This window comes from Mus pahari, chromosome 8 (genome assembly GCF_900095145.1).
Source record: "Mus pahari chromosome 8, PAHARI_EIJ_v1.1, whole genome shotgun sequence".
NCBI classification, from domain to species: domain Eukaryota; kingdom Metazoa; phylum Chordata; class Mammalia; order Rodentia; family Muridae; genus Mus; species Mus pahari.
The window spans coordinates 76440525-76468371 of record NC_034597.1 but is presented as its reverse complement, the minus strand read 5'-3'; the positions used below and the strand labels follow the sequence as shown (position 1 = coordinate 76468371).

The window sequence follows — 27847 nt, the reverse complement described above, 5'->3', positions numbered from 1 at the left end:
CCTCCAGATGGTGCCACTCCCTGGTCCAAGAATATACAAACCATTACAAAAATCATAAATCAAGACACCTTTCAAATACTCTGACATAAAGACCACATGAGGGAGTGGCAGCAAACAGGGAAGTCTCTGTTATAGGTCTCATGGTCCCTGGTGATATTCTTAGCCTTTTGGTTAGTTGAAGCTAGTGGCCTGTTTGTATGTTCTTAAAGATTTATCTAAGAATCACAAGGATGTTAGGTTAGAAAGATGGGCAAGCAATGGCTATTAAGTGGGCTAAAATTAGCCTGCCCATGATAAATTGTAATTAAGCTCTGAACCTGAAACATTCTCCACATTAATTGAAATTCTAATCAGCTGATCAACCTTGCAGAGAAGGTTCCAGATAAGGTCTGGTTCTTTCAAGAACTTACATTACATTTACATTAACACCCCTTAGCTCTTCTAATCTCGTTACCACTATCTCTCCCTTTTTCCATCTCTAAAACTGAGCACCTTGGTGAGCACTTTGCTGTGCTTGTAATGTCATCTCAAAAAGCAGCCATTAGTGCCCTAGTCAGTATTCTATTGCTGTGAAGAGATACTGTGAAGGTCACAAGTCTTCGAAAAGAAAGTAGTTAGCTGGAGTCCTGCTTTCAGTTTCCGAGGATCAATTCATTATTACCATGGCAAGCAGCAATTCAGCATCGTGGTGCTGGAGCAGTAACTGGGAGGAGCATGTGGGCAGAGAGAGATACTGGGCTTAAATGAGTTAACACTGACACACTTCCTCTAACTAGGTCACACCTACTTCAAGGCCACACCTCTTAATCCTTCAATTTTTTCCAGCAGTTCTGTTCCCTGATGACTAAGCATTCAAGTATACAAACCTTTGGGGGCCATTCTTTTTCAGACCACCACTCATAGCCAGCTTCTTGATTTCTACAGTTCAGTTTTAATCACACCAGAGGTAGGCTTTATCTAGTGGAAAGTTACTTTATAACTCCTGTGATGTTTGTTTGTTTGTTTGTTTGATTTTCATGATTTGAGTTTCTTTTGTCATTACTTGTTTGATTATTTTCTTTTTGCAGTTAGAGAACATCATTTTCCCTTTCCTCCTGCCAAGCTCTCCCTAAACCCCTCCCTCTTGTTCTCTTTCAAATTCATTTCCTCTCCTTTTTCATTAATTGTTGTCACATACATAGGACATTTCTCGTACTATCTTTAGGTTTTAAAAAGATGTTCTAGTGTAGAAAAATAGCTCAATCCCCTAAATGCTTACCTCTTAAGACAGACCGTGTTCATGCCACTGAGATTAAAGCTGTGCATGGGGTAGTGGAGAGCTACTTTAATCCCTCTTCTCAGAAGACAGAGACAGGCAGATCCCTAGAGCTTCCTGGTTTGCCCTCGAACTCACTTGAGAGGCAGTCGAACCAAAATGATGGGCTCCAGTTTCAGTGGGAGACCCAGTCTCAAAAGGTAAGGCCATTCACTGAGGAAGGCACCTGCCATCAGAACCTGAGCTCCACATTCATGGATGTGCACATGAATTGCCACATGTGTACAGGCAAATGCCAGACAGGTACAAAACGGAGTGGTTATCCCTTTAACTTAGGTCCCTGTCTGTGATATGACCTGTGAGTACTTACCCTTAATCCCAAACACTGCAACAAATGAACAGAGAACCAATAGACTGGGATGTCGTTCCGTTGGTAGAGCTCTTGCCTGCTTCCAGCAGCCTTGGGTTTAATCTCCAGAACTGCATTTAGAAGAAAAATATTAGGCTACTTACTTGTAGTTTAATTGTACGCTTTTAAAATATTATTGGTAATTAACACGTAACCTGTTTGTTTTCATTGGCACTTAAATGAACTACAGTCTGTTTGATGTAATCTGATGCCATGCTGTTTGTTGGCACTTAGAAAATTCACCTTTACCTGCTGATTCTCACTAATGCCACACGAGAGGCATTGCTTGATTGGTATAAAACTTAGAAATAAGAAATTAATTAACTAATCACATATCCGTTGAGATCTTCTTTTCATTAGCATGTTATTGGTTTTGATCAACAGTTGCAGGGTTTGACATTGAGACCTCAAATATTTATATAGTTGCCTTTATGGCACTCTTTTCTATAAAAAAAAAATATTGCTTCTTGAACATTAGATGGAGATTACATCCCTGTTTAACATTTCTTCAGCTGCTTCCCTTAATGTTGAATAGCTTACAAAAGAGCATATATGAAAAGCTCTTAGGGAGATTTTCTTTATATGTTGGCAAGCAGATTTGATTTGTATATTAAATACCTTTTCATTTTAGTTCCGATCTATCTTTTCCCTTTTAGATAATTCCACTTACATGCAGGTGCTTTGGACCTAGCAGGGAATTTATAGATGCACGTGTAACAAGTGTTTATGTGTACATATTACATGACTGCTGCTCATGTAAGAACTAAATGTTCTCTGAAAGGGATTCACTCAATGGTTGTACCTTGTGTGTGATTTTAGATAATTTTCTTGTGGAATCACTGGTTAAAATTAATAATTTTTCAAATTTTACTTGTATTAGCTAGCATTAAAGGAAAACATCAAAAAACGAGAAGCAGCGGAAAAGGAGAAGCGTGCCAGGATAGCGAAAGAGCGGGCAGAGAAAGAACGACTTGAGCGCCAGCAAGAGAAAAAGCGCTTACTAGAAATGAAAACTGGTGAGTGTGGTCACCTTCCCTGTTCATGAAGTGCACACATAAGATTCATGCCTTTCTTCCCCTGTTTCTGTGATTCGCCGTAGAGCGTATCTTTCCTCACTGGCTGAAGTGTATTCTCTTCCTTTATCAGGATACCAAGTCTGTAACAGTGCTTGTCTACATTAATACATTTACTTCCATAAGAAACTGTACAGGAAATTCTGCAGGCCATAGACTGGTTTCTTCCACCGAATACAGCATAGGAGAGAGAAAACGAGAGTAAAAGAGGAAATTGATTAAAGAGACTTAAAGTACGCTGGTATGGGTGAGCTTTAGGCTGAGTTCAGTCTCCACAACTTGAAGGGGAAGCCAAGAAGAAAGAAGGGACTGGTAGTGGGTAGAGGAGACAAGGAGAATCGGAGACCGGAGAGACAGCTACCAATTGTAATCGCTGTGAATAACTGTAGAACAAAGAAACGTTGGAATCTATCATTTTTTCTATACACAATATTGCTGCTAGCATGCTTCAGTATTCTTTGGCCACTCCTGAAACTTCCCAGACAAAAAGACACAATGTTAGAGGTTTACATAAAAATAGCCTGTGTTGACTGGGGCTTAGGAGCTCTGTGAATGAAGCAGGATGACCTAGGAATAGTCTCTAAAGCTGCCTGACTGTAAGGGGTGGGGGTGGGGGTGGAGGGGGCTGTGTCCCTCTCTTCTGTCTTTCTTCCTATACTGGAGTATGCTTTCTAACTGCAATTACAACCTTACAGAAGCATCTATTATATATTTTATAAAGTTAAATGCATCATATTCTGATTTGTTTTTTATTTATCTCATTTTACTTTATTATTCCTTAGATGACTTTTTTTTTTATTTTTAAAGTTAGAGACAGAAAAGGTTGTGGATCCAGATGGCAGGGGAGTGGGTGAGGAACTGGGAGGAATATGAGGACAGGAAAACATAATCAGAATATATTGTATATATAAAATAGCTGTTCTCAATAAAAGAAAAAGTGATACCACTATCTAGGGAACCAGCATATTAGGTAGTAGTTTTATTTTCTACCTTAACAATTTGACTCTTTTATTTCCAAGGCAGTAAGAATTGAAGGTTTTAATTGAATATCCATCTGCTTCACTGGTAAATTCTGGTAGTTCACAATTCAGGACAAGAACTGCTCCTGTGCTCTCCCAGCAGGGAGAGGCGGTGGGGCCCTGCCCTGCCCTGCCCTGCCCGCTTTCCTTGCACCTTATAGGCTTATGTTATACTTAAATGACAAATAGGTATACTAGTGCACCATACCTGTCTCTTCTAGGAATCTAAGTTCTATTCCAGGTTTATATTTGAAATTCATAAAATGTTCAAGGAATATCTCAAAGTATTATCAAAACTGAATATCAGAAGGTATACTACTGACTGTTAAAATATGCTTCTGGAATGATCTTACATTAAAATCTTAGCCTAATCTATCTACCTTCATCCTCCCTCCCTCCCTCCCTCCTTCCCTCTCTTCCTCCCTTCCCCCGCGCGTGTGTGTGTGTGTGTGTGTGTGTGTGTGTGTGTAAGACATATGCTCTGTTGTCCTACAATGTTTTCCCTTAATTTCTTTGTATCACCTGCATAGTGACACCCTCTCTCAAAAATTAAAAAGCAAGAATAAACACTCCATTGCCTCTCAGTTTATCATGGAGCTCATTGTATTTAGCACCCTAGATGATTTTGTAACAGTTGTGTACTGGCTAATTTTGTGTCAACTTGACACAGCTGGAGTTATCACAGAGAAAGGAGCTTTAGTTGAGGAAATGCCTACATGAGATCCAGCTGTAAGGCATTTTCTTAATTACATGGGTGGTGCCATCTCTGAGGTGGTAGTCTTGGGTTCTATAAGAGAGCAGGTTGAGCAAGCCAGGGCAGGCAACCCAGTAAAGAACATCCCTTCATGGCCTCTGCATCAGCTCCTGCTCCCTGACCTGCTTGAGTTCCAGTCCTGCATCCTTTGGTGATCAACAGCAGTATGGAAATGTAAGCCAAATAAACCCTTTCCTCCCCAACGTGCTTCTTGGTCATGATGTTGTGCAGGAATAAAAACCCTGACTAAGACAAGTTGTTACATAGTTTCTTTTCAAGACATAGTCTGAAAATGATGACAAATGTGTCTAAATAAGTTAAATATCTTCAGCCCATAGGATTTCTCAAATGCTGTTCATGTATTAAGGTCATATGTAGTACACCTGTTGACATTTTCCAGAGAAGTATTATGTTGTTCTAAGCACATCCTGGGTAATAAAAATCTCACTAATCTGGACATAGTCTCACACTGTCCTGTCTGGATTCCCCCCACCAACCCTTTAATTCTCATTCTCTCCCCCCCAACTTGTATATTCTCTTTTTATCATACAGTTCCTTCACACACACACACACACACACAAACACTATGGCTTCCAGCTTAACACCTCTTATGGAATGTCTGAATGTAGAACAAGTGGTTCTTGTGCCTCTATCTGTTCATGTGCCTTTGGGGGACTCTTTTCCTTCTATTTGTTCTATCCTATGTATTTATGATATATTAGCTTTTGTTTTATATTGTTATATTTTATTATTTTCCTTTAGATGATCATTTGTTTCCTAATGAGAGGCAGAAGGAATGGAACCAGATAGGAGGGGAAATGGGAAAGAATTTGGAGAAGTAAAGGGAGGGGAAATTATAACCAGAATATATTGATTTATATAAATATTTAAATGTAATAATAAATGCCACTAGCTACTATAGTCACAATAGAAAGCTATGATGTAAGAACGCTACTTTTGAAGTATTTTCTATCCTTTGAAGACATTTGGTAAATTGAAAATTTGGGAAATAAATTCTAGACATTTGTTTTGATTTAAAGAATATAGGGATATACACAATTTAGATGGCATATAGAAAACTTTCTCACTAAAGTGAACAAAGCTATTTTTAAAATCAATAATAAATCACAGTTATTCTGAATTTTTTCCCTTTAAAGATAGCTCAGTTGTTAATTCAGTCATTAGTCTTTAAAAATAACACCCATAATGAAACAAATCATATGGTAATGAAAAGTAGTCTGCTACATTCTCTCCAGTAGTGACAAGCACAACAGGCCCCCAAAAACCTGGGCACTGTCCCGAGGTGAAAAGTTCACAGAAACTTAGTCTCCTGGAATTGTGGCATCCTGTATAATGAAATGCTCCAATGTCTTTGCTTTAGTTGGAAAACAGATCCATGTGCTTTCCCTTAATACATAGCCAAGTTAGATCCTAGGCAATCAGTCCTTGAGCTGACCCTGGGTTTAGGTAGCTAAGTCACTGCCCGACACAGGAATTTACCATTCTCTAGGAAGAAGGAAGTTTGTCATCTAAAGAGGAACTATAGATAGCTGAGTTATACCCATACACAAGTATTTACAATGGCCTAGGGGGAAGGTGGACTATAGGAACTATGGCAAGGGCATGAANCCCTTGCCCCTGGCTACTAAGTTTAAGCTGACTTTAGGTGAAACTGTTTTTGATCCCAGCTGTTAACATTGAATTCTATCCCAGTTGGTTCCTGCCAGTCCTTCCATGTTTGCATTCCTCTGTTTTGTGTAACTTCCCTATTTTCTTCTTGTCTGATGTTCAATTTGACATTACATTCAGATACCACACTCCCTTGTGTCCATATTTGTTTGTCACCCCACATTTGCTGAATCCTCGCTTGCCTGCAACCAGAGACCCAGTTCCATGCAGATCGGGGACTCAAGTGAGGTCCATCTGCGGCAATAGTCCTTTCTGGTTTGCTTTTTTTCTAAATGATACAAATATACTGTTATCTTTTCTAATGTATTTGAGTGCGCTTTTCCTGAAATCCTCATTCTGACAACATTTGAAGCCTTTCTGCAGTGGAAATAGAATTAACTAACATAGAATATCTTACCTGCATTTGATTGCATCCTGACAGAGAATATCATGGGATACATACATTGTATTTTACAGTGACAAATCTGAGCACTGCTGTTATATTAAGCAAACATGTTGTGATTTTTCTCTTATGATTTTCCTAATATTGATAAGGATTTAATGTATAGGTCACTTTGCATTGATTCACACATCAGTACACAAGAAGCTTTTTCCTGTGTGCTGAGACAACGATACCTGAGAGTGAGCAATGTTGCTTTTGTACAGGAATGTAACCTGTGAGTAAGTATATCCTACAACCAAGCACAGAAGTTCAAATATCAGTATATAGGAAGTAAAACAAGAGGCTGAAGGGACTGCCTTTTCTAATTGAAAATGATGGTTAATAAAAAGGCCTAAGGAATGGCTACTATTTCTTACTGTGTTTGCTTTAGAATAAGCAGGCTTGTATTTTGGCAATTCTTGATATTGCTTATGTACTTTATACCTTAAAGCATCTTTTTCTGAGAACCAATTCAAAGTTTATATAAATCTTTTTTTTTTTTTTGTCAGTATTACTTTTCTATAGAACAAACTAGTTCAGAAACCATCATAGTCATCTTTAGCCTGGTCTTGCTGGTATAAAAATAGTATGAACTACTGGGTTAATATTAGTATTTGTTACTTTTTTGGACAGGAAGTATTCATTTCATCTAATTTTCGTGTGTAAGACACAGCAACCTCTGAAGATGACCGAGCAAGAGAGGAGTCCTCCTGTAGCTGCCATAAGTTCTCAGAGGCCTGTTTCCCACAGATTTCCCTGAGTTTAGTATAGCCATGCAAAGAAGAACTGAGATTTTTTTTTTTTTACAAATATACATTGTCTAATCAGTACCTAAGATGGTAGAGTAAGTAAATTCTGCACTTTATTATTGACCATACATGATGACCGCCCTTGAAGAGAGACTATGATCAGATCTATATGGGTTCATTATCTCTGTTCTTTCAAAATGGGGCTTTGTTTATTGGATGAAAGTAAATTTGTGAGCTAGATCTCTTCCAAAAGGAAACTCACTGTTCCTATTCCCTTTGAGTAGTAAGTCTAAAAACAAGACCGGAGGGTCTCTCTCATTCTAGAGTTGAAAGTCTTGTTTACTTGTTTCTTTCTGCAAGAAGAATAAGGAGCTGGAATTCTGAGATACTCACATAAGCAGGTTTGGTGGTTTCTGCCAGTGGTTTCTTGGATATTATTTTATAAACAAATAAGGAAATTAATTTTAAAATGTCTTTGTTTTATCACTATATGTATGTAAAATTAGTAAAGATGGTGTTTAATTTTGAATTATTTTAATATAGAAAATACTAAAATAGATGACAGTATGTATTTAAATACATAGCTATCCTTATTTATTCAATCCTTTTGAGAAATACATAAATAGGAATAATTGATTTTTGATTATGTACAACTTTTCCAATGCCATTTCTATTTCTTAACCATAGAAACAAACAGGGCATTTGATAATAGAATTCAAATGTTATGTTTTAAGATTTCCTGTCTATGTAAGATGATTCACATAATTTTTCAATAGCACATCAGAATGGTCTTAAAATGGACTCAGTGTTGTATAATTATGTTTTGTGGAGGAAGTAAATAAGAGTTTATTTAATGGAGCAATAAAGAGTATACTAGCCGCCCCTATATTTTAGTCTTTGCGTTACAATTTGTCTATTATTTATTAGGCTTAAATGTCTCATTTGGTGCAGCTTCAGTCTATTAAATAACGGATAATTAGCTTTTAGGAATTCGTTGTTTACCCACATGGCCAAAACTGTTCCTTTGTTTTCCATTCCACAGTTTTGATCAGCTAAACAATTAGGCATCCATTTTAGAGGAAATGTGTATTGCATAAACACCACTTAGTAATGTTGCTGCAGTCTCAACAGATAGGCAATTTCTGTCTGTATTTTCTTTCAAAAGGGTTTGAACAGTTACCCCTCTTCTGTAGATGCCATAAAGCTTAGATTATTTTCTATAATTGTGCAGATTCTAGGATTTTGCAGTAGTGCCTTCAGTTTTCTAGAGTTACTAGTGAGTGATGCATATAAGTAAGCCAATAGCTTTAGTCATTTCTCTGTATAGGATGGTATAACAAATTGAGTGACGTTGGCTTGGGTGCATTTCTCTTTTCATTTATCCATCTTTGATAAAACATTAGTAATAACTACTTTTGCTAACACTAATTTATCATTTTTTTTAATCTTCCAGGCTCTGCACATGTTCATTCATGTGTAATATTTAAAAAAATCTTGAGACTTTCATCAGAATATTCAACTTACTTGCACAGAGTCTTGCAGGCAGTGTAGCCCAGGCTTACATCTTCTGATCAAAGGTCACCTTTTTTGTTTGTTTGTTTGTTTGTTTGTTTGTTGTTTTTCGAGACAGGGGTTCCCTGTGTAGCCCTGGCTGTCCTGGAACTCACTCTGTAGGCCAGGCTGGCCTCGAACTCAGAAATCTACCTGCCTCTGCCTCCCAAGTGCTGGGATCAAAGCTGTGCACCACCATTGCCCGGACAAATGTCACCTTTTTACTCATCATATTATTCCTTAACAAGTGATGATGTAACTAACCATGGTGTGGGAAAAAAAGGAAATCATGTTAGTAATTGGTGACAGTAAATGTCATAGTTAGGCTTTCTATTGCTATGAAGAGACACCATGACCACCCATGGCAACGCTTATAAAAGACAACATTTAATTGAGGCTAGCTTACTTATGCAGGCAGACATGTTAACTGACAGTTCTGCATCCAGAAGAGACTGAGACACACTGGCCATGCTTGAGCATAGACCTCAAAGTCTGTCCCCAGTGTCACATTTCCTTGGACTATGACAAGCCACACCTACTCCAACAAAGCCACCCTTTCTAATACTGCTACTCCCTGTGAGCCAATCATTCAAATGCATACATCCATGGGAGCCATTTCTATTCAAACCACCACAAATACATCTCTGCTTTTCATTTGCTTCAAGAGTCAGAGGCCTTGGCACTTGTTATTTAAATGCATTTCACCAGGGATCTGAACCTGGATGGCACTATGGTACTTGGCTAATCTACTGGTTCTGTAAAATGAAGAAATGGCTTTCTGCTTGGAAGAGTGAAGCTTACCCTGTACCTAAAGCCACCTAACTAGTGTCAGCCAAATAGCTATAGAAACTAATCACACACTGTTGCATGCAAAAAGGATATTGCCTTCGGTGAACCTAAAATAAGGAATATTTGCACTACCACCTTCTTGAGGTTTGTAAGTGTGCAACATTCTTTGAAAAGGGACAGCTAATGCTAATATAGTATTAATGTACAAATTCTTTGGCTGTCAAACCTGATGTGGACTGATATCAGATTCCACAAAATAAGAATATTCATGCTGCAGAGATTCATTTGGTTTAGAGGAACACTGTCCCTGATAACATTGGGTATGCTATGTTTTACAGCATGGCTATATACCTTACTTCCTTTCTTACATTTCCTTGTGTTATGAAAAATCACATATTCTGAAACAGATTAGGCAGCAGAAGTATAGAATATGAGGCTAGCTTCCTCAACACTCTACGTGCGTGTGTGTGTGTGTGTGTGTGTGTGTGTGTGTGTGTATGTGTGTGTCCCTCCTTCCCTCTTTTTTTTTTTTTTTCAATTTTAAAGGTTTGCTTCATGTATATGAGTGTTTTGTCTTCGTGTATGTAAGTGCAGCCTACACAAACCTGATGCCTGCAGAGGCAGAAGATGTCTGAAAAGGATGCTTGGTCCCCTAAAGCTAGAGATATAGACTGTTGTGAACAACTATGTGTGTGCTGGGAGCCAAACCCAGGTTCTCTAAAGAGCAGCAAATGGGTTTTTTTTCCCTTTTAGTGAAAATGAATTTCCCCACATAATATATCCTAATATATCCTGATTATAGTTTCCCCTCTCCTCTCAGTTCCTCTCCAGCCCCACCCCCAGTCCAGATTCACTCCCTTTCTGACTCTCATTAGAGAACAAACAGGCTTCTGAATAAAATATAATATGATAAAACAAAAACACATCGGAGTTGGACAAGACAAACAGGAAAAGAGCCTAAGGGAAGGCACAAAATCCATAGATCCGCTTGTTTGCACACTCAAGACTCCCAAAAAACCACTGAAACTCAGCTAGAATATATAAGCAGAGGACCAGGGACAGCCCTGTGCAGCCCTCTGCAGCCCCGCGCAGCCCCCACGCAGCCCCGTGCAAGCCAACCCTGTGCAGCCCCGCGCAGCCCCGCGCAGCCCCCACACAGCCCTGTGCAAGCCAGCCCCATGCAGGCAGCCCTGTGCTTGCTGCTGCAGTCCCTGGGAGACCATAAGTGCTTTGATCAGTGGTGAGGTAGAGGGCTTTCTTTGTCTGCTCCATGTGCTCTTGCTCTTCGTTCTCTTACTGTCTCTTCTTCCCAGGTTCCTCAGCCCTGAGGAAGAGATTTGATGGAGATAATCTGTTTACGGCTCAGTTTTCTGAGGTCTTTCACTCTGCTTAATGTCTGGCTGACCGCTGCTGAGCCATCTCTCCAGCACCTCTGGCCTCCTTTTTATTTGGTTTTATTCTTCATTTTGACATTGAGTCTCAGTAAGTTGCCTCATATGGCCTTAAACTCTCTCTATAACCCGGGCAGTATGTGAGTATAAGGTCTTTCTCCCTCACTTTCCCAAGTACCTGGCATTATAGGCTGTATTCCTTATCTATCTTCTAATTCTTAGCTGACTGGATACTACAGAATATGATTCACTTCAATTCATGTGTTTTCTGAGCAAAACTTGTATTTGGTAATAATTTATTTCCAATTAACCATTAAGTTCATGCAGTATAACATGTATAGAATATTATCTTGTTTTTATTTCACTTGCTTGAATCCATATTGATCAAGAACATGATACTATTATTTATTCTTTATTTCCTAACACCTGTTAATCTCATGTACCTGTATACTCCACAATTGTCAAATAATTATAAATACTTAGATGATTTAAAGACAAATGTTTTATTTTGTGGAAAGTACTTAAACCATTTACTTTGCTTCTATGCCTGTGGATATGAGTAGTTACAACATAAATAATAGTTTCCATAACATTAAAATATGTGATATCCAACCCTTTAAAATTCATGGTATAGATCAATAATCTATAGACTGTAGCCTTTGCTTTTTAGGATACAGAGTAAAAACAGTAGCTTTTCTTGTTTCTATCACAAGTCATCCATTTGCAAAATGGTAAACGTGTTTGGAAAAGAACACATTACTGATTGAGTAAAAGTATTGTCAAAAATAATTATGTTAGGAAAACTTAATATTTAACCATAGTTTTGAGTAAACAAAATGATCTTGTCCAGTGTGTTGTTGTGACAGGGGAAGCTGTATGCTCGAACCTCTGAGGGTTTCAGAAGCGCCAGGACTGACTGGTTCCTAGTGAGACCAGGCTGCGCTTCCCAGCTGCAGTCTTTCTGTGGTGCTGTTTGTACATCTTTAGAGATGAAGTTACTGATATGTCAAAAGGCCAGAGATAGAACCAAGCTTTTTAGTTTCCTGATATGCCATCGCTTTTTCTCCCACTCTTCTGGGTCATTCTGACATTTTGTCCTTAAAGCTGAAGGACTTCCATTCACTACATTAGGAGTTGCTCATGAAGGTCTAAAGCCATCATCTCAAGAGGAGGAAAAACTGAGCTCAGTAGTATTTGGCTTTTGATGCCAAACGAATATACCCCAGGGCGAACATAGAGAATCAAGCAGGGAAATTGAATATTTATCAGTTGCTTGTAATGGTATGAATGGGCATTAGTGTTTAGATGAAATTAGACATTATTGTGTAATAGGATTTTAAAATATTCCTGGATGGCTTCCTTTCTCAGATATCCAATGTTATTCAGGAAAATTAGAAGCAACATAATACTAACAGAGTGAATATTGAGGGCAGCCTTAACACAGGCTAGAATGCCCCTAGGCAGCGAGGGTATGACAGAGTGGTGTACTAACAAAATGGATGACTAACTGCTGTTGGAGATTATTGCCCAAGCAGAGTGAATTGTCACAATAAGCTTCCAATAATAATTATCATTAATGGGTAGAAGTGACAGTAATTTTAGTCCAATATAGTTCTCTGCATGTTTATTTTTAAACTATTAGTGCTATTCAGGAAGGAACTCTTGCAAAGCAGAAACATTTTGTAGAATTAGTGCTGAATCAGAAGTTCTGCCCGGTCAGAACCAGGCAAGAGCACCCAGTGAAGGATATAGCTGCTTGAGGAAGCGGCATGCATTCCATCTACCATCTTCCAGCTCCTTGCTGACTGGCAATTAATTTGAAGATGCTAAGCGAGTGACAGTTCCTCCTTTTACCTTAACTGCAAAGTCAGTCACAGGAGGAGTACTTGGTGAACAAAAAGTTTGTTTTCACTCAAGAACTAGGAAAATGGACGAGAACTAAGAAACGATAATTTCCACCACTTTCCAGTTCTGAGAAATCGTGCATAACTCTACTATGCTGCATGGTAGTGATGATCTCTGGCTTCGCAATGCTAATTACACTGTTTTCTGCTATGCCCATGGAACTAAGGGCTGTTTTGTAACCTTTGTCCTCTATTATTTATCTTAATGTTTTCTGAGGGCCAACACTGTTAATGCTCTTTCAATTAAGGAATCGTGTCTTTTGATAGTAGTCACTCATTATTTTTGAATGCATTGGTTGTTTCCATTAGATAAAAGTTAACTTTTTTAAATGTTTTAGGAAGACTCCACAGTCTGTGACTGCCAATTGCATTTTTGTTACTAGCTTTGGAGTTAAAAATGTTATTCATAATCATTGAAATTATCTTTCTTTCATTCTTAAGAAAGTACCCTAACTCTGTCCCCCTTTCACCTGTACAAAGGTAGTCCAGAGGATGCTAACAGAGCTTAATCTGAGGGGACATGGCATTTGCAGTGTTCCATCAAGTGTGCACCTCCACCATCACAGGACACTTGGCCTTGACCGTCATATCTGCTGATAGCATTGTTTCCTTGTGTTGCATTGAAGGCATTGTGGGGATTTTCCAACTGCTAAGAAGAATCTAAAAGATTGTTGTTCGAAGCCTCGTTCAGCATTGCTGATTCATTTGTAGCTGAGCATGGCAGGGAATGCTGGGTTTGAGTCTTTTCTCTCTGTTATGGCAAACTCTCTTTTTATGTTAGTGTTATCCTACCCTAAGCCTAACAGAAATAGATCACTAACTCAGCTTTCTCATTCCTCATCCTCTAAAGGACAAGAAGAGAAGACAATGAGATCTCTTAGCAGTGTTTCCATTCCTAACATTAAAGGGATGCCTTGGAGAGAGACACCCATTCCATTTGATCATTATAAGCTTGCTAATGTAGGTTTCTGTTTGTGTGCATGTGTGTATATGTACATGTGCATGTGTGTGTATTACTCCTGTATGCTTTCACCTTAATACGGTGAGGAATCTAGAACGAAATAAATTTTGATAAACTTACCTTTGTGAAGAATACATTTATCTTACTTCACTAATTACATAGGAAGTCCTCTTTAAAATCATACAAAATCATCCTATTTATAGATAAAGTGTAAGCATCCCATAGTTTCTTGAAGGATCTCATGAAGACCAAGTTTTTATCCACCATTAGCAGTGTCCTTTTAATGTCTGCTGCTTTTAATATGGCATGTTTCCATAGCTAATGTTCAGGAAGCATTTCTAAAATATGGATAAGTTTATATTCAAGGGACAAGAGTTCCTCGGTGGTAATTGTCCTATTTATGCTTTCCTACTGAAAAGTAAATTAGTCTACAAGATGACACGTGTGTCATGTTTGTTTTATATGTTTGTATATTGGAACCAATTGGTATTTTATAGGCAATACAGCTATCTCAGCTGTGCAAAGATATAATTTTTTTTATAAAATCTGTCTCCACTTCTAAGCCAGTGTCCCCCCACTTGTCTGTATGTGTCTGTATGTCTGTATGCTCGTCTGTGTGTGTGCCTGTGTGTGTCCATCAGTGTTCTTAGTAATTCCAGCATGCAGTTCCGTTAGTCATGTTTGCTTGTGTTTGATGTTTGCTTCTGTTTCTTGCTTGCCTCCCTTCCTTTAGAGAGTTCCCAGGTTTGCAAGCCATCTTGTGTCCTCTTCATGGTTCTGTTCTGTCTAGGTCTGACACAGCGCCCCACTTTGACATATTTTCTCTTAACTGGTCTTGGTAAAAGATGGTCAACGTTTTCCCTTTGACTGACAGCCAAAGAGATTTGCTTCTTTTCTCTTAGGTGGGACAGTTGATGATGAGCTGAAATGATGTTTGGGTAGAGCTTGTGCAAAAGATGAGGCAGACTGGCACCAACCCAGGGCAGGCAGAGCACTGTCTTACTTTGCTGTGCCCTGCTGGCTCTGCACAGACGGACAGATGGAATGGAGGTTGTAGACTAGGAGGAGGAAGAGCAATGAACAAGTTCTTGCATTAGTGCACAGGTTCAATGCAGAAGACATGAGCTAAGGAAGGAAGGGGCCGGGATGCCTGGACTAAGAAAACAGGATGGATTCAGAAGAAAGTTCAGAGAGAAAATGGATAGAACCTTGGAGTGAGTTGAGTGTAGAGAGACAGAATAAGTTCATGACAGTGTGGTTGGAGCTTGTTTTGCAACACATTGATTTTGTTTTGAACTGTTTTAATTCTGGGAGCTGAATTTACCTAGCTGGACCATAGCAGATATAAAACACAATTGCTCAGTATTGTTACTTCTTTTATTAAAGCATGCAAAGAATAACTCCCTTGTTCAGACCACCTAGGCTGTATTTTTGTAAGTAGAAGCAAACATCAATTGAAAACAAATACGAATATTAGCCCATGAGGTGAGGTAGCTTGGAGGTGCTCCATTCTGGAAAACTTGTGTGAGACTCTAGATCCACGTAGGAGGAAAGGAGAGACTGTATCTTATCCCCACTTGAGATAACAAACCAATCCCATCTTTTATCCTGGTGAATTCATCCCACATACCCAGTCCAAATTTCAGAATACCCTTGTTGACGCTTGCTTCATGCTTGCTCTCCTGCCATACATGGTAGTGTTATAGTTAGTAATTAGTCATTTTTTGAAATATTTTTAAGCACTAATTATACCTTATCTGGCATTCTGAAAGACTTTCCCAAGACTCCCTTGTTATTTATCCTTACAATTAACTTTCTGACCTAAAAATTAGAATATTGAGCATCAGAATACCTCCTTCATTAATGGAATTATTGTTGTATTGGTAGAAAATCCTTCCTAGTAAGACTTTACTTGCGCAAATGTTTATTTAGTACATATTATGCCATGCTGCTATCCAGTGCCCTGGGAAAACAGAAGAAAACAAAGCAAGCACACACCCTGCCTGTGTGGCCCTGTATTTACCCTGGAGACAGACAAGATGTAAGTTAAACAGATGCTGTTACAAGTCTATACATTCTAAGTAGAACAAAATTAAGTAGGAATAGAGACATGATGTGCAAAAAGACCAACCAAGTAATTAAGGATTTTTGTTTGTTTGTTTTCCTTTTACTAAGATTCTAAGCATTGTTGACAAGGTTGCTGTTCTCTTTGAATGCATGTGTGATCATGTAATGTCACTGTATTAGCTGAGAGGTTAGGCAGCCATGTCTCAGCCCTTCTTTGCTGGTATCTGACTGACGGCCAGCCAGTGGCCTTCCCTGAGCACAGTTTTCATCTACCAAATAAAATTCCGTATGCCATGGGAAATTTCATCTGTATTCTGTAAATTCATTTTTACATAAAACCCTCCTATGTTTTAACTCATTTGGCAGTTAGTATGAATGTCTCTCCTGACGGATATGTTTTAATTCCTATTTATATTACAAATTTATAGTTCTTCATGCAGTTTTCTTCACACACCCACCTGTGATTGGTTAAAAATGCAAGAGATACTTAGAAAGAGACACCAATATTAGGAGTCTAGGAAAATATTTATGTATTCAGGAATATATGCATATAGACAGACCTTTTCATTAATGAACAATTACTCATATTGACTACCTGCTAAAGATTAATTCATTATATATGTATATGAGTACACTGTAGCTGTCTTCAGACACACCAGAAGAGGGCATCAGATCCCATGACAGGAGATTATGAGCCACCATGTGGTTTCTGGGAATTGAACTCAGGACCTCTGGCAGAGCAAGCAGCCAGTGCTTTTAACAGCTGAGCCATCTCTCCAGCCCTGGTCTCTTCTTATTTTACTGTTTCTTTTTTTTTTTTTTTAACTAATTATTTTATTTATTTACATTTCAAATGTTGTCCCCCTTCCCCTCTGAAAACTGCCATCCCACCCCTTTCCCCTTTGCATCTAAGGGTGCTCTCCCACCTTCCCACCCACTCCTGCCTCACCTCTCTAGCATCCCCCTTCGCTTGGGCAACATAATAGAAGATGCTTAGTATATATGCAGACACAAATGATTAAGTCATGCTACAGAAGTGGTTGTCTACAGAGGGACAACTGTTTTTTCCCTGACAAATACTCAATAAACACTTAAGTCTATTAAGAACTGAGTTCACTAATGTGCATTAACTAGCAACCTGATTTACTTATAATTCATATTTAATGTGGGCCACGTTCAATGTAGTATAAGTACTTAGGTTTATCATAAAAGGTAGAATAGCCTCCTGTGATAAACAAGGTTCTGAGATCAATTTAACCTGGATAAAATCTTTATCCATAACAACTGTCAGTAGAAATGACTAGCATTTCACTAATTAGCTCACCATTTACAACCCATAAGCTTCTCACAGATGGGAAATGTTTATAAACACCCACAGATGTGTGCACAGCTGACTCTCAGTTATCCGCAGGAACAGGGCACAGAGATAATTTAGATTCATTTATAACACACACCCATTTTAGTTTGTCACAATCTCCCTTTTTCATTGGACTTTTTATCACAAATCAATCTAATTTCAGCTTCTATTACTGATACACACTATGATTAAGTTGCTGATATGTACAATTGCCTTTCAGGGAAGGTAAAACTAGAACACACGAGCTTGATAATAAATACGTGGAAGCACAGAAAGTTGTGTTTCTGTAGGTAGAGGATGAAGAGAAATTATATATACAGGCATATTGTTAGGCGCATCTTTAGACCAGCATCCACATTGCCTTATCTGGTGAGTGATGGAGTACAGGCTAGTAAAGCGAATCCATTCCAGTTTAATCACAGGACATCCTGTATTCTAGCAAACCTTCTAGTCTGCACAGTAGAATGCTTAAGGGTCCTAGTCTGAACACTAAAGTAGATTTTGTGATGATGGTAACTGCCACATTTTGTGTCTCCTATCTGTGCGGAATGGGTCTCTGGTTGCAGATTGGTGAAGGAGTCGGCAAATGACAAACATAGGACATGAGAAAGTGTGTTGAATCTGAGTGTAATTTGTCAAATCGAGCTTCAAAGTTTTTATACAGAAGAAAATAGGGAAGTTAGGTGACACATCGGCAAGGTACAAATGATGTTACCAGATGCTTAATGACTCTTACACAAAACAGAGGAATGTAAACACAAAGACTGGCAGGAACTGGACAATAAAACAACTGAGACAAAGTCAGCTCTATCTAAGGTCAGGCATATTCTTAGAAGCCAGGTGTGAGGTCTTTACACTCCCGGGGCAAAGGCTTTCATGCCCAAGTCATGGTTCTAATTAGGGAGTTCCACTCTAGCTAACCTTCTCAAGAATAATGCAACACTCTAAAACCACTGTCAGATCTACTTCCTAAACCATTGTAAATTCCTGTATATGGGAGCGACTTGGCTCTTATTCTAAGTGATAGTGTGTGGGGGACTTTTCTAATAAGTAATGTAGTCTGCCATACATAACTATAATAAGAATTCTTAATTTACGTTGCTAAGCTTGCCCTGAGATTTCTAACTCTCTGTAGTAGATAGTAATGCCTGATTTCTTTCACTATCTCTCTTACAATACTAAAGGCAATTCTGAATGTCACTGAATAGGCAACATTCTTACTGAATTCCAAACCCATGGTTAGCTCAAGGACTACCTAGGGCAATGGTGAAGGCCAGGAAGCAAAGTTTGATTTTGCTTAAGTATTTGGCAAGTCATTGTTTGGAGGCACCTATAACAAAATACTGAAAGGAAGCACACAGATGCTATGGGATACCACAGTTCCAGGAGAGTATGTTCCAGGAGACTGCATCCAGGCTTTTGGCCTGTCATGTGTGTCACTACTGGAGTAGATGTAGCAGGTAACAACTTAGCAGTCTTAAGTATAGGGGGCCAAGGGAGTGAAGATATCAATCTAGTGGATGCAAAGACTAGTATCAGAACGGGCAGAGCAAGAAAAGCCAGAAAGAGCCTGAAAATTAGTATCCATAGAAGTAGCAATAGAACCAAGACAGTCTTACATCATAAAGCCCAAGAGGTAGACTAGACCATTGCAGAAAGGAAAAAGCATTTTTATTGGAAGTGAATTCAGGCAGAATGATGACCAAACCTATCTATAAGATTGAATCAAGTTCCAAAGCCTGCTTTGGACATGGTGAGCAGATGTATAAAGGAACAATGACCTGAGGGATGGCAGTGGTGCATGCAAATGCTGTGTGTGTCGAAAGAGACTTTTTTTTATAGTTGGAAGAGGTATTATTGACAGAGTTTCAGGAAGAAAGCAAGGGTGCCCCTGTCTTTCACCTGTCAGATTCTAGGCATATGAAGTTTGAGAATATTAACAATAATTACTAGAAGATGGCAAATTAAGGAATGTTTGTTGATAAAGTTCAGGTGCCAGTGACATCTAATGTGAGAATAATGTTCCAGGAAATAAAGATCAGAGGCCTTAGCCATTGACTAGTGGTAATGAAGAATGGTCATGATGATTGTTTTACTGGCCTCATGGCTTTAACCTAATGGTGACAGTTACCAGTGGATGGGACACAGGGGGTCTTACCATGTAGAAGGCTGTGTCTACAAAGACTATGAAGTGTAATCTGGCTAGTCAACAAGCAAGGTGGTGGTAGGCCTAGAATTTTATTATGATGATCTAGCCCATCTGAGAATGGCAATCTTTTACTAATGAGCCTTCTTGCCCAGATGAGGGAGGTTTTTATGCATGGGTGATGACAGGCTGGTAGATGCCTTCTCACAGATGGAAGGTTATGGCTAAAGGACACATATGTGATCCCAATTGCCTCTTCAGTTCTCAGTTCAAAAGCAACCGTCATTGGTTCCTCGGGGTATTCTTTTCACAGATTCTATGGGCAGGCTGTAGGGAGGCAGCTGCTGAATCACCACAATAGTAGTAATAAAAGAAACCATATAAGGCCTGATGGTTCTGGAAGGTAAGGGTCTCTTGTGGCTCATTAGCAATTTAGGCTCAGAAATCCCACTGATGGGTGAGGCTGCTGTTTCCAAACACTGCTGCCCAGGAGAAATGGCTCTGTCTTTTCTGTGAAGAACTTGACTCTGAATCACCTGCTTCTCCTTTTATTGTGACGGGTTCTTGAGTAGACAGTTGACTCCCTATGAGTTTAAGTTGTCCTTTTGTCTTATTTGGATAAGGTTCCAACTATGGAGATGCTGTGGCTTTGAGCCTTATCCAACTTCCCATAGCACTTTGAAGTGTAAATCAGCAAAGCTAAGACTCTGAACACTTCTCAATTATTACCTAACACCTTTGAGCTAAGGAACTAGAGTGGAGGGCATGAGCTGTAGAGTCAGAGGCACTGTTCACATCCTGTCTGCTGCTCTTTGCGCACATTACCTCCTGATTTCCAGCTTCCCAGATTTTACAAATGGCTGTAGTGATGTGTGTGGAAGGTAGAACTAGAATCTAGGTATAAAGATCTAGGTAAAGGCCTCCAGGAAGCGCTAGCAAAGATGATGTTCAGTCAGAGCAGTAGTGGGTAGTCCATGACTAGATTTTAGTCCATATGTATCCCTTATTTTCAACATAAAGCTGTTCTCAGAGTCACCTAATATCAGCTTTTATTTGGAATTCTCTATATTCATTTTGCCAATATTTTGTAGCAGTGGTTGGTAAGAGAGTTTTCCGTTGTTCTTTTGACAGAATTGAGTACATTTTTGTCTCCAGAATTTTTTCATTTGTAATTGTTAATGAGTTCATTGAAAGTTCATTTGTCTCTGTTTTCATCCCTGTTATTCTGTGACTTCTGAAGCATGTCAGTTCCTACCACTGCCACTTGCTATCCATTCATATTTGCTTTAATGTCCTTTTCCCTTTTCTATAAAAAGAATTATTGTTGTTATTGCAATTAAGACTCTTAATACTGCCTCTATTTCTTAATACTATTGTGAGGATTTCTGCATCAGACTGGGAAAGGCATGGAGAAGGAGCCCCATACTTTAATAGAATAAATCCATATATCTCCATAGAAACAAAGCAAAAGACAACGAATGTTTATAACGCTTTGGTCAAGAAGTCACACTAGAAATGAACTGGGGGCCATAAATCCCTTTGTTTAGGTAAGATTGACAATAGTGAAGTAGGTTTAAGCAAGAACATTCTGGAAACCCAAAGTGTTAATCCACAAGTCTCCAGGGTTTTCTGTGCTACCTATGGGGTTCATTGATTTGAAGTCAAAACATTTGACCAGAAATTTAAATATATATTTGAATATATATTTGAAGCACTCTGCTTCATCCATGTACAGGTAGTCACTAATTGTGGATGAAAATTACTCTCAGGTGGTAAGTCCCAGAGACCCGAATCTCAGGGCTGATTCAGTGCCTAACACTTAGTACTGAACACTTGAATTGTAGAATTGGATTAAACTGCAGACTTCATAGTTTGCTATTTCTTACTCCTTCCTGAACAAAACAGTTTGAATATTCTGCCAGCACCTCAAAATCAATTCATTTAAAACCTAACTTATCATGTTCCACATAAAACCTGATTTTCCTGTTCTCATTCTGGGTTAATGATACCACCATTTTCCCAGCCACCCAGGCTTGACACCCTCACACCGTGCCAGCTTTAATCACAGTGAAGTACAGTCTTGATTATTTCACACCTTTCAAAAATACTCTGTGGCACTTCTTCAGCCTTGAATCCAGGCTCCCACGGCCCGCCTCCCTGACCTTATTTTCCCCTTCCTCCAGTGCAGGCCATCTGCTGCTGTCAAGAGCATGACTGTCAGGGACCCTCTGGGCCGCCTGCGATCAAGCCCCTCCCGCTGGCTCTTCAGAGCCTCGTGTCCACTTAGCTCAGCTTCCCCTGGAAGGAAACAACCCCTGTGAAATTACTGACACCAGCTCCTAGCTTCGCCTTCTACTTTTTTCGATTTTTGATGATGATCTGAGCTTCTTTATCATATAAAATCTTTTCATTCTTTGTCCAAGAACTTTGTAAGTTAAAAAAATATATGAAGACTATATTCTTCATATATAATTCCTCACTAATATAAATAATAGTAAAACAAACCCAAAGCATATGCTAACACACATTCAATGGAAAGTTTATGTAGATACTTTACTCCACGGCACTCTATGTTTCCGTACCAGGAGAAGACACACACATGGCCCACAAGGGGAATGTATTTACCAGGGACTCAGTGATGGATGACTTCTAAGTTTTGCTCTCTTCACTGATTGCTAGTGTGGATCACAAAGACTACACTCATCAGATCTCAACACCTAAAAACACAATCCTTTAGATCATTTTAAGTAAGCATAGATTTTAATAATAATTAATCACTAGAAAATTGTTTGGTGCCTTGCTTTACCACCCTGTGGTAATTATAAATATAGAAATGAAAATTGTTATTTTTGTCAAATGACAAAGCTACGAATGATCAGAGAAATGTCAGTGTTCAATAACTTCAGATAAAATAACTGCCCTCCATTTCATTAACTGTGCTTTAGGACTGGCCCCAGCAACAGCATAAATATATTTCACTATTTTTTCATATATCCTTGTATCCAAAATATGGGTATCATCATTTAGTCTCTTGCATATGAACATTTGGGATGTTTCTAGCCTCCTGCAATTATAAACAATATAATGCATGTTGTTTAACAAAGTCCTTTTCATACATGTGAATTGTATATGTAGGATAATTTTCTTATAGAAACACTTTTTCATATGTTGTGCAGTTATACCTCTGCTTGGCATTGTTAAATTACTTGTCAAAGAGATTGCATTCATTTTTATCAACAATGCAAAAAGTGGCCTGCTTTCCCAAACACCACTACTTTTTCTTCTTCTTCTTTTTTTAAGACTTCTTACATTTTTATGTGCATTTGTGTTTTGACTACATATATGTCGATGCATCATGTGTATGCCTGGCATTAATGAAGGGCAGAAGAAGGTGATAGAACTACTGAACCGAGAGTTACAGGTGGTTGTGAGCCACAACATGGGTGCTGGGAATTAAACCTTAAGTCTTCTGGAAGAACAGTCAGTAGTTAACCACTGAGTCAGCTCTCCAGCCACACCTTGGTGCAACACTTTCTAATATTGATCTGGCCTCCGTCCCTAACATTCTCTAATACTGGTGCCATACACGTTAACTACTGACTTACACATAAATGAAAATTATCTCCCACTGGTTTATTTGGAATATCTTTAATTATGAAAAAGGTGGTAAGACTCTCCTTTGTGTAGAGCTTCCATTTAGGATCCTACAATGGCATACCATAATTTAGTAACATGGTAAGTACAGAAATTGACTTCTTATAGTAAGATAAAGGCTCCAGCAGATCCAGTGTCTGGGGACAATAATGTCCTCTATCTGTGTCCCCATGGTGGACAGCACAAAGGTGTTTTACCTCAGACTAATCCTACTCATGAGGGCTCTGTTCCCAGGATCTGATCCCTTCCAAGTTCCACCTTTCTATACCATAACTTTGGAGATTAGGATTTCAACTTGTGAATTCTGAGGTTTTGTAGATGAATGACTTTAAGGGATAGTTCCTTGAATATACAATCTGCCTGTGTATCTATTGGCCATTATCTTACTAGGGTGCATGTGCTTTTATGGCATTCAGTCCTGTGAGTTACTCATGTTTCAAATATTTTTTTCAGTTTATCTTTTATTGTTCATATATAGGCTTATTATTTCTTTCAGTTTTAGATATCTATATGACATTTGAGTTTTGGGATTCTCATTGAAGAGCTTCATCTTCTAGAACTAATGCAAATTATTTCCCTCCTATCTGCTCTGTTTTTCAGATTAATCTTTTAGAGTTGTAATGTTTGATCTACTTGAGATTTATTTTGATGTTATTAGCAAGATGAACAGATTGCTGTCAGGATAGTAGATACTAGATGTCTTGTTATTCATACTAGATGTATGAATGGGCTTTTCCTTTTCCTGACACATTTGAAAGGCATCACCTGAACCCATACATGTAACATATTGGTGTCCAAAGTTGTTTGACCACAGAACCATCTAGTCTTACCTTCACTTGCAACATATTCGTTCTGACCCAAGGCTTCTTGTTGGACAAGAGTTCTGAGAAAATACTGTCTGATATTCTCTTACCTAGAAAGGAGTCTTTATTTCATTTTTAATGTGTTCTTAATAGAAATAGAAGTATATCACTTACAAACCTCATTTCCTCCCTCCAGCTCCTCCCAGTCACCCTTGTCTGACTCCCTCCTGCATCCTCCTCAATTCTTTTTTTTTGTTGTTGTTGTTGTTTTTCGAGACAGGGTTCTTCTGTATAACCCTGTCTGTCCTGGAATTCACTTTGTAGACCAGACTGGCCTCGAACTCAGAAATCCACCTGCCTCTGCCTTCCGAGTGCTGGGATTAAAGGCATGCGCCACTACGCCCGGCTCAAAATACCTCATAGCAAACATTTAGTAACTTTTTTTTTTTTTTTTTTTGGATATTTTGAGACAGGGTTTCTCTGTATAGCCCTGGCTGTCCTGGAACTCACTCTGTAGACCAGGCTGGCCTCGAACTCAGAAATCCGCCTGCCTCTGCCTCCCGAGTGCTGGGATTAAAGGCGTGCGCCACCACTCCCGGCACCCTTCTCAGTTCTTAACTTGGTACCCTCTTTTTCTCTGATTATTATTGTTAAATTACGTGTGTGTGTGTGTGTGTGTGTGTGTGTGTGTGTGTGTGTGTTTACCTGTATGGATAGTATGTATAAATGTAACCTACTGAGTCCGTTTTTGGTGGTGGTAGATACATAGTTTCAAGGCTGACGACTTTGCATTGGAAAACCTATACAGTAGGCTCATCTCTGGGAGAGGTTACTTCTCCTATCAGTCATTACTTGCCTATAGTTCATTCACCCAGGACTGGGATCCTAAAGAATTACTCCCTTCCGTGTTAGCATGTCCATTGCTATTGCCATTGTTCCAGTCTTGCTTTTGCAGGATTTCTAGGGGAGACTGCTTCACTGCAGACCTTCAGGTAGTCTACATTTTACAGTCTATTTGCCCCTACTTCAGTGATGTGTCTTGAGCTGTAGATGCAAGCGCTGTAATGTAGATGTATCTTCTGGGGCTGGGTTCCTCGTGGTCTGTTGATCTCTACATTGTGTCCAGTTGTGGATTTCTGTGATGGGCGCTATTGTGATAGAGACTTTGAGGAGAGGCAACTCGTGCACACGTGAGAATTTTCAAATCTGTGTATCTATTTAATTTCTTAATGTAATATTTTGTAATTACTAATTCATACATCAGTTGCATGAGTCCTACTAAGTTGTGGGCTATAATATGTCTACCTTTTTTTTTTTTTGGTTTTGAAAACAAAGTTTTACTTTAAAATATTCAGAAGACAGTTTTATTAGCTATGTATATGCAGTGAACAAAAACTATAATCCCCAAATCATTTTCCCACTTAATGATTATAAATTTGGAAATGAAAAGTAACATTATAGTACTCAGTCTACTGTTTTTATGTGTAAAGTCTGGGCTTATAAGTTTGGGAGAGATTTGTTTCATTTTAGGTTTTTGTTTAATAATTTATCTTATTTTTTGATACTATAATTGCACCATGTTCCCTCCCCTTTTCTCCCTTCCAATCCCACGGTATACCCCTCCTTGCTCTCTTTCAAATCCATGGCCTGTTTTATTAATAGTTTTTACACACATATGTATTTAAATATATATTTCTAAGAGCAGTCTGCTCCGGTCTGTATAATGTTGCTTATATGTGTGTTTTGAGAGACGAGGCCTTGTTGTTGGATTGCCCATTCTCTTCCCTGGGAAGCCTGTTCAGCTCTCATAGTCTAGAGTTGGCTGTAGTTCTCTGTGTATGTGGTGGAGACCTGACGGCTTTCCCCAGACCACTTTGGGGGCCTGTTGTTGTCTGTGTTCAGGCAGTCATGTTAGTGAGACTCTGGGTGTAGCTCTGGACTTCACGGCAGACTTCCTGCTCCTCTGGCTCTTACAGTCTTCCCATCACATTTCCTCTCTTAGACTTATGGATCATTTTAGGATTTTTTTTTTTGAGATATGGTCGTACTATATGTGTAAAACCCACACTGGTCTGAGTCCTGACATTCCCGCTCGGCTTCCCCAGAGCTGATAGTATAGGTATCCACCCTCCTCATGACTACATGAGCTGCAGTATTAGTGATGCCAGTATTTAGATTACTATTTTGCCTGGGTGTCTGTATGTATTTGTAATATCCAAAAATGCCTTTTTTCTTATTGAATCACAAAAACACACATAATGATCCTTTATTTGGGCCACCAATGTGATTGGGTTAAAGTATTTGCCACTAAGCCTGACAAAATGAGTATTATGCTCATAACTCACATAGTAGGAGAGAGAGCTGAGTCCAGCAAGTTGTCCTCTGACCTCTAACATACCCATACCCACACTCACACTCAGACCCACAAATAATAGATGTAAAACTTTTTATGAGAACAATCATTTTATAATTGTAATCTCTGTGGTCTTACTTACTGTACATCATGAAATTATTTAAAATAAAACTAGATAAGATGGAATCCATCACATGTTAATTGTGACTTACACATTTCATTGCATTTATAAAATTTTTCACTTAAGTTTACAAATATACTTAGGTATTGCCTGGAGCAACTAAACATATCATTAATGTTAATATTTTGACTGCCAGAAGGGGGCAGCATTCTACAGTTGCAGTTATAGCTGCCACAAGGCCAGTCCATGAGAAATGGGATAATAGTTATGGACATGCACTCTGCTCATGTCTAGGAAGCCCACAGATGTCTCCTATGCCTCGTTGCACAGCAGTGCATCTCATGGCATCTCTAGTGTTGCTGACAGGGAGACTGGAGAAATGGGTGATTTTAGCTTCTTGTTTTTGGCTTTTCTAGCCTTTCTAGCTGAAGTGGGCAGGGGATGAGGTAGTGGTTGGGAATGGATTTGTTATATGTCCCAATCAGCTGAACAAGGAGAGTCACAGTATTAAATGTAATACCAGCTAATGTGGATCTGCCCTGACCAGGTGGAGACACTGGCTTTATACAGGTTAACTCAATTGTGACAATAGCTTGCTAAGGTAAATTCTATTATAGAACCCATCTTATAGCTCCGGGAAGGCAGAGGGGGCCAAAGATGGGCAGAATGGGAACCGAAAGCCAACCACAAGAACTAATAACTCTTTGTACTGTTGGTTTCAGGGTGGAAGAGCCTTTCCTTAGAAAATACTATAATTGTTGCTTCTAACTTCCAACCCGTTCACTTTAGACAAATAATGAATATAGGAAAAGAAAACGGAACATTTTAACTGTTATGGTTTATTTTATTCCCAGATCCCATTGCTTATGGTCTGTTGTTGTTTGCAGTATGAAAGAGATCCGCTCTGATGTTGTCTCTGTCGGTTAAGTTCCAATGAACATTGGCTCTCTACATCCCTTGACTCAAATTTTCAACATTTCTTCTGTATTAAAACAAGTTCAGAGATTTCGTTTGAAGTTATTCCTGCCTTTTTGCTCTCTGGTTTAAATAGTATTTTGTGCTTTAATCTAGATGGTTAAGGGCTGAGACACTGTACCAAGAAAGGCTTCTGTAAATAGCTGCACAAAGCACTAATTCACAAAGGCATCTTAGAGTAACAGCCAGGGTTTGGTTCCCCCCACCCCCTTTCTGGAAGGTTGAGTTAAGCATGAGCCTATAAATTTTGTTTAGTAGCACACTTTATTTATTTATTTTTTTTGAGAGGAAAAAGTTTATTCCGCTTATACTTTTACATTTCTGTTCATCACCAAAGGAAGTCAGGACAGGAACTCACACAGGGCAGGAACTTGGAGGCAGGAGCTGATGCAGAGGCCATGGAGGG

General features: G+C 38.9%; 1 protein-coding gene across 1 annotated transcript in view; it reads left to right on the top strand.

Moving 5' to 3' along the window:
- The window catches only part of Diaph3 (diaphanous related formin 3), a 454769-nt gene that overhangs the window by 303657 nt on the left and 123265 nt on the right, over window positions 1–27847 (top strand). The window contains exon 25 of the mRNA XM_021202828.2: window positions 2545–2680. Coding sequence (XP_021058487.1) covers window positions 2545–2680 — 136 coding nt within the window. The remainder of the gene's footprint in view (window positions 1–2544; window positions 2681–27847) is intronic.